Here is an 8,274-nt window from a genome sequence, read left to right on the forward strand (position 1 = left end):
ATTGAAATGAGCTGGCAATATTGGAGAACTTAAAAGTTGTTTGGTTTTTGTTTTGGTTGTTTTGGTTTGGCTTTTTTTTTTTTTTATCTCCAGCATGTCCACCTGGACATTTCAAGTGTTCTACTGGCTTATGCATCCAGCAGATGCAGCGCTGTGATGGGATAAACAACTGCTTTGATGAAAGCGATGAACTCTTTTGTGGTTTGTATTCACTTACTAGAGATCTTGACTGGAAAACCCAGTAAATGTATTCTCTAGTCTTAGAAGGCAGCTGAAACAAGGTGAAATTTTTTTTTTTGGGGGGGGCGGGGAGGGCAGGGAGAGGAAGCTGTTTCCAGCTTCCTTTGTATTTCCAGGTACAGGCTATCAGTCAGTCTCTTGAGTGTTTAATTCATAGTTAATTAGCAAGGGATGAAACTAAGTATGAAGAAGGTATGGCAATGGAAAGCACAAGGAACAAAGGTAGATGCGCAAAAATAGTTGTAATATTTTACTTTTTCCTTGTGATAAACGCTGGTAATTATAAAGTTCTGTTCTATTTTGAGATTAGTTATTTTATTTTTCATTGAGGAAAGACAAATTGTGGTGCATAGAGTAGAAGAGAGCGATGGTAAATGTCCGTGGTGAAAGAGGGTTATAACTTGGGCCATTCCACTTGGGGCAATGTGTGAACTGGGATAGATCACTGAACTCTTCTGTACTGTATCTTCTCCATGTATAAGGTGGCACTCACACTTGTCCTTGTATGGCACAGTAAAGCTATGAAAGTGGTACCCAGGAGCAGTCAGAAGGGTAGTGCTAGCATTACAAGCACGCTTCTGCAGCTAATTTGACTTATGTTTTTAAAGCTGTCCCTGAGTGGAACTGCAACTCCAGCTTTGCAATACAGGATAACCTGCTTGCCTGCAATGGAGTAAGTGATTGTGAGAATGGAAAAGATGAGCAGAATTGCACCCACAGTAAGGCTACTCTCTTGATTAATTTTTTTTTTTCCTCTTCTATCATCTGTCTGATCCTGACTTGAGTACTGGATGCTGTATTTGAGGAGTTAAAAGACACTATTAAATCTAACTCAGGCTACAGAATTCTGTTCTGTTTTCTGATATGCTTATAAACAGACTCATTGATTTTAAACTGTTTCTTTTTAATGAACTCATGACCATCTGTTTCAGCAAAATACTGGCAGAAGAATTAAGTGCTCTGGGTGCGGCATGGGAATCTAGGGGATTTAAAGCTTGAATCCCGGACTTTATCTCTTTAAATCATAATCTATGCAAATTATTTCCTGGATCTGTTTTACCATCTGTAAAATAACTATAAAAATGGTAGTTTCTCTGGAGCAGTTTTCAGGATTATAAGGTTAATATGTTTAAAATGCTATGGAAGCTATAAACTTAGCATTAGGCAGATAAAACTTTTGAGTCGGCCATTTCTTTAACTTTTCAGAATAAATGGACAGCATGACATATGAAAGGGAACACAACTGGGAAGTGCTGCAAGTAACTCTTAAAGAAAAGTAATGTTTTTCAACCGGCCTGACTAGACAGTCTGTGTAAATGGTTACAGGATACTTCTGTGTGTTGACAAGGAAAACAGATTGGGTTTGAGTGGCCTCATTTATTGTGAGCCACAGCAAAATAGGAAAATTCCAAAGCTAGATTTGCAGTTTAACTGGATACCGTTACTAAAACTGCCTTCACTACTATCTTTCATTTCATATTTAATACTGATATATAAAGGAGGGCTTTGTTCCAGAGTGCTGGATGTTTTCTCTAGCCTAACACTTGCCCTACAGCTAAGTCGTCGTTATTATATCCATGTTCATTAGTACTATGGGAAAAGATGGGAGGAAATCTTTGTTTGGATTCAGCCAGCTTGATTCAAGCCTGAGTATAGATGGAGTTCTACTTCAATAGTTTATTCTACTTAGAGATTGGTTTAAGCTATCCCAGCCAAAGTGCTCTTTTGCTATGTTCCCTCCTATCTATTAACAACGTGTGTGAATCTTTTATCTGCACAGACATGTCTTCACAGGTTAAGCTGAGCAAATAGTCTTTCTTCTCCACCCCCTCCCCCCCCCCCCCAACTATTTCAGGTATTCCTTGCACCAACCGCACATTTAAGTGCAAGAATAACATTTGCATTAGGAAGCAAAATGCAAAGTGTGATGGCATTGTGGACTGTGTTGATGGAAGTGATGAAAGCAGCTGCAGTAAGTCCCTCGCAAATGTTCATCTCTTTGAACTTTGAACTCTTTACACAATAAGCCTTTTATTTCTTCCTGTTCTGGAGTGGGTACAACTCATGCAGCAGGTACTGAGGTTTTTTTGCGTCCTCTCAGTAATAGTGGGGTAATGATCAGCTATCGCTTTACTTCAGGTCTGGTTGCAGAATTTCCTAAATTGTTGTGGGAGGGCGAGCGTACTGTTATGCGGAGACTTAGTTGTAATCCTCGTGGTAAGGAGCAGGGAAGCAGGGTTAATTGCAGAGTGAACTTGGCTAGCTGGTAAGGCAACATTTTTGTTGCCTGCAGCAGCGTCAGGTACTTCTGCTGGAGTCAGACTGTATTTGGACTTCAGGAGTGACACAGCTGGAATACGATAAAAAACACAAATTTTTCACTTCTCTCTTCTGGATGGTGAAGACCCCAATATTTCATAGTATCAAGCTAGATTCTAGTCTCAAATCTTCCTGAAGTAACCTCTGTACAAGCTTTTCAGTTTGTTTTGCTGTAAAGTGAACAGGTGATTGTTACAGCAGTAGCAATAACAGTGGTGCTTAAACTGAATGTTCTCAGGTATTTTGTCTTGCCCTCAGCTCTTCCTGGCATGCTTCCTGTGTGTCAAATCTGCCTTGGATCCAGCAGAACATCTTAAAAGACTACCTATGTGCCTACTTGTGTTTGGAAACATGAATGCTGCTTTTGACTTTTCGGCTGAGTGCTGGAAGGTGCCCAGAAGCATTAACGCTTGTGTGTGGGAGTGTGGGACTACAAGTCCTAAGCGGAGGCTTGATGTGCGTGCACTAGGGATGGGCATGAGGCCCTACAGAAGGGTCTTTCTCCATTACTCTTCAAATTACAGTGTGCAGCTTTTTGCGCTGAGGCATGACTTCTTCACCTGTGAGTTAGTGATGTACAACAAGCTTTCAGTTTTTTTCCATGTAAATTAATGTTTAGACCACCTGCTTTCTGAAATAATGAATGACCAAACTCCGCATACGTGGCTGCTACTATAAACATTTTTCTTGCATCATTCCCACTGTTTTGGCAAGAAATAAGTGTCCTGATGATGCTGAACTTCCTTCCTTTCCTGATGGACTCTTTTCAGTTCAGGGCTGACAGTATTAAAAAGAGATGAGGGATTGTCTATTTTTATATATTCATTTTGATGCTTATTAAATCAATGGATCCTTTGATATTTCTGACACAATAAACATTTAGAGGCCAATTTCTACAGCAGAGCTAGAAAAGAAACTTATTAAATTTCCCAGGCCAGTGCCTTTTTTTTTTTTTTTTTATGGAGCCATCTCTTGTTTCAGGAATAGAGGACCCAAATAGGGAAGTCTTCTGATTAGAGCAGGGAAAGGAAATAGATTTCAAAGCATTTCAAAGTGCAAGATTCTTTCACGCCCTGTGTGGGAAGCACTCTGACTAAAAGAAAGCACTGGGGATGGGGATTATAACCCGAAATGTTCCTTGCAGGTTGTGGCAGCAGCAAGAGCAGCAATCCCATCTCTCGGATCGTAGGAGGTACGAACACCGAGGAAGGTGAATGGCCCTGGCAGGTCAGCCTCCATTTTGTGGGAGCCGCTTACTGCGGGGCATCAGTGATATCGAACGAATGGCTTGTGTCTGCAGCTCACTGTTTTCAAGGGAGCAAGTAAGCAGTCTTCCCCACAACTCTGTCCCAAACATCGCCAGACTCCCCAAACGCCTTTAGCTTCCAGAGTTTGAACCACACTGAGATGAGATGTGCCCTCATCTTCCACCTGCCCTGCTGCTGCAGGGTGTTTTGGGCACTTTTTTTAAGAGACGGCTTGTTTGCTGCCTCCCAACCAGGCTGGCTGATCCCAGAGCGTGGCGCGCTCACCTAGGGATGCAAACGCAAGGCCGTGCGAAGTTCGTATCTGCAGTGAGACGGATCATCGTCCACGAATACTACAACAGTGGGAACTACGACTACGACATTGCGCTGCTGCAGCTGAGCAAGCCGTGGCCGGACACGATGAGCCACGTTATCCAGCCGATCTGCGTGCCTCCCTTTTCGCACAAAGTCCGCAGCGGTGACAAGTGCTGGATAACAGGTTGGGGCCAAAAGCAGGAAACGGGTGAGTTTTTTATAGCTTCAGTTGAGCTAATTTTGGTGTGAGGCAGGAGCAGGTAGTTAACCTCTAGCATTCTGTCTTGATGCTCACAGCCAGAATTACCACCTGCTAAATTACATTCGGCCTCTTTATAAATAGCTGTGAGAGAATATATGGTTGTGAACCAAGTGCAACCACCGTACCAGGGGAGGATGGTGGTACGGACATGTGGTCTGGTGTAGTGTCTCTCTTTGGCCTGGTTAGTCACCCATGCAATTGAAAAGCTGATTATTTGAAAGATAAATGTGGTGCCTCAAAAAGTAAAAAAGGTTTTCTTTGCCCTGCCCCCTCTTTTGTCTTCATTGGTTTATACAATTTGATTGCCAGATAAGTCTTAAGTGTGTTGGTTTTGGGTTTGGTGGGGGGTTGTTTTTGTGTTGTTTTTTTTTTTTTTTTAAAGTATATTACATACCAGCATTATCAAATCCTGAAACAAAGTTTCATGGTGTAAACCAGCACTTGCATATTTGAATATGTTGGTGAAGTTTCTTTGGCTATATTCAGATTTTGAGAGGATCACCTGGTGATATTATTAGAGCTGTTGTATTGAAAGGAGGAGACAAGTCAGTTTAATTCTGGTTTTTTGGAAGTACGTATCTTATAGAAAACAGTTGTTTTACCAAAACTTTCAGACAGGAAGGACCAAATTTTGAGATATGTTGAAGTTCTTTATGCTGCCAAAAGAGAATTTGCATTCTGTAACTCTGACTTATAATTTTAATTTTGGATCCAGCACCTTTAGAGACACCGTCTTCATTGCAAATATGTCTTGTGATAATCTGAATACCTGTTCCCTTTTAAAAATAAAAAGATAATAAATTAAGCAGTCTTGAGACATTTTGCAAAAAGCATTAGAAAAAGCTTTTTGGCCAACCCTAGTGATTATGACACTGTATTTGGTGTGGCCAAACGACCAAGATCACGTTACATAAATGCCTGATACTTAGAAGAGGTTTTCTGTGCTTTTGCAGTTAGTTGTTTGGAATCTGGAATAACTTGGAGGTCAAAAGTATCTGTGGATATTTTCTGAAGACTTCTTGTTCTATATTTCAATTGATGAATAAAATGCTAAGCTCTGTTTCATTATCCTTCTTTCAATTTTTTTTTCCAGGTGATGAAGGTTCAGTAATTCTTCAGAAAGCTGAGGTAGAAATTATAGACCAAACGATATGTCATTCCACATATGGGATTATCACAGCCAGGATGTTTTGTGCTGGACTAATGTCTGGGAAAAGAGATGGGTGCAAAGTAGGTATCTTAGCACACTTTGCATAGAGTTTATCTTGCCTTTCATAGTTGTGTGAAGAGGTGTAAGAACTAACCTGCAGACCACTTTGTGGTCCATGCACTTCAGTTCTGAAAAAAAGCAATTTAAGAGTTCTCTATCAGCAGATTTGTCATCTGGGTGTTTTCAGAGTTTCTCTGCTTTATGTGCATGAGTAGCATCACTAAGTTTTGGTGCTGGTCAATTTGCATGTCCCAATAACAAGTTGAAGTCAGACAATTTTTGGCACAAGAATGTCTCAGTTGAAGAAAAAACTTGTCCCTTTTCAGAATCCCTCCTTCCCAGCCCCTCCAGGGATATCTGATGAGAAGCAGGCTACTAGGCATAAATTTTCAAATGTATAATATTCTGATCTCACAGTGCCAAAAGATAATAAACATGATGTTCTGAATTTACATCTAGTGAATAGTAGTAAAATTACATATAGACACTATATATAGATATCTTTATATAATATATCACATTTTATATTATAGGTGTTGTATAATATGTACTATATTATATAGAACCTCTATAAACCATATATATTTACTACTAAAATAATAGTAAATTTACTGCTAAAATAGTAGTAAAACTTTTTTTTTTTTTTATGATGTAGATCTGGAATCTTCAAGATGTTCTAGCTTTCATTGGTCTACATAAAAGTGAGAGAGACCAGAATGGCTCTCAGGGCAAGCAATGTCTGAGGGCTTTCTGTGGGAGTATAATGCACCAGATGCTTTTTAGAGCTTAGCAAGACTATTAACATTAAGCATCACTTTCACTAACTGGAGAATTTGTTTCTGCAGTTATCTGTCTGGCCATTCAAGATATAGCCAAGGAAAGGCATAATTTACAGGTCTTTTGACTGCATTTCTGTAAGGGCAAATGATGTGTGAATCTATCTGGCAGTTGTTAGAGCTGATTGAAATGTGGGTTTTCTGTTTTGTGAAAAATGCTGACGTTCCACTTCCCTTTTGTCCCAGGAATTAAAGAAACAAGTTGAAAATTTGACTCTCTAAATGCAAAATCTTAATTGCCAAGGGTGGAAAAAATTATTTTCTTAGTTAAATCTTTAACAAATTTGTGAGGCAATTCAAGATAATCCTGCTTTGAGCAGCAGGTGACTTTACTAGATCATCTTCTGACATCCCTTCCAACTTGCATATCCTAAGATCCTCTAAAGTTAAAGCAAAATATTTTGCTAGCTCTAACAAAATAGATGTCTAGCAGGAAGGCAGTTCTCTTGCAAAACATTGAAACAACTCACCTTTTGCTTGTGGAAGTCCTTCATTGCATCCAATGTTTTGGTGGTTTCATTTGCTACTCACTGTCTTTTTCAGAGAGGTTGTTTGTATAGCAGTGTCTTACAGAAAAGTATAAGCTTGTTCCAAGAAACTTTCCCCAAATGGTGGCACTTTTTTTTTTCTTCCCCTGAACCTCTGCCAATATATTTCTACAAGACTACCCTATAAAGGAAGAGTTGGTTTGTCCGGTATTGTGGAATTATGCCATCCGGTATAGAACTTCAAAGTCTATAACAGACTTCATTTTAACTGCCCTAATTACAAAGACATTATGTGCCCCTAAACATTACATGCTGGCTTGTTATCTGTCTACTAGAAGGCAACACTTACTTTTTTCCTTCTTGGAAAAAAAAACAACAAAAAACAACAAAAGAACAAAAACCCTCAACAAATTGAGGGATCCAATCTCTTTCCATTTACTTTTAATTTGAAATAAGTTTTATCATTATTAAATATTGTAATTGTATCTTTATTTTGAATTCTTTTTTTAAACATTTACTATTTTTTGGAGTCATTAGGTGTGTAACCTATAAATGAACAGACATATTAACTAGTATATTTTGGGTGTAGCCTTAAGTTTGAGGCTAGGAAACAAAATGTGAATTTCACATCTAGTCCATGAAAAGTAATATCTTTATTAGTGTCTTTAAAGAGTGAGAGCTAGCCCTCTCCCCTGTGATAAAGCAAACTTTGGTACAACGGTGCAATCCCATCTGCTTCAAGAAAAAAACCCAAGTCCGTTGACTATCTGCTGGTTTGAACTATGTGAATGGGAAAATATAATCGCTGCTGGAATTGCTGAGGCACAATGTCTCCTGTGGTATTTTTGTCCCACTTTTGATAATCTTAATTGTAAACACATACCACTCTCTTCTTTTTAGGGTGATTCCGGTGGACCGTTATCATGTCAAAGCAACAGAGATGGAAAATGGTTTTTGACTGGCATTGTTAGCTGGGGTTATGGATGCGGAAGACCAAATTTCCCAGGTGTCTACACAAGAGTGTCAAATTTTGCACCATGGATTCACAAATATGTGCCTTCAGTCTTGTAACCTGAAAACCTTTTTCCTGGAATAAAACATATCCTAGATATCTTCATTAAAAATCGTATTTGGTAAAACTGTTCAGTGGTGGAATTTCTTTGCGTGTCTCCCTATTGATTCTGGAGTACACATGTGGAAGTAACAAATACCCTTTGTTCAAACCTTGGTGGAAGAGAAAGAGACTGTGCCTTGTGGTGGTTGTTCTGTGCAGATGTCTGGAGACACAGGAGGAGGTGCAGTAATAAACTTCTGGCACTTTGTGGTTGTTTTCCAGGCGCCAGCGAAGTTCATGTGC

The 8,274-nt window shown here is 39.4% G+C and overlaps 1 protein-coding gene across 1 annotated transcript in view; it reads left to right on the forward strand.

The window, feature by feature from the left end:
* TMPRSS7 (transmembrane serine protease 7) overlaps nt 1-7,988 on the forward strand; it is a 32,383-nt gene extending 24,395 nt beyond the window's left edge. Inside the window, exons 12-18 of the mRNA XM_054817452.1 lie at nt 94-201; nt 849-959; nt 2,096-2,212; nt 3,704-3,881; nt 4,061-4,329; nt 5,477-5,613; nt 7,818-7,988. Coding sequence (XP_054673427.1) covers nt 94-201; nt 849-959; nt 2,096-2,212; nt 3,704-3,881; nt 4,061-4,329; nt 5,477-5,613; nt 7,818-7,988 — 1,091 coding nt within the window. The remainder of the gene's footprint in view (nt 1-93; nt 202-848; nt 960-2,095; nt 2,213-3,703; nt 3,882-4,060; nt 4,330-5,476; nt 5,614-7,817) is intronic.
* The last annotated feature ends 286 nt before the right edge of the window (nt 7,989-8,274 follow it).

Source organism: Grus americana, chromosome 1 (assembly GCF_028858705.1).
Source record: "Grus americana isolate bGruAme1 chromosome 1, bGruAme1.mat, whole genome shotgun sequence".
Lineage (NCBI taxonomy): Eukaryota > Metazoa > Chordata > Aves > Gruiformes > Gruidae > Grus > Grus americana.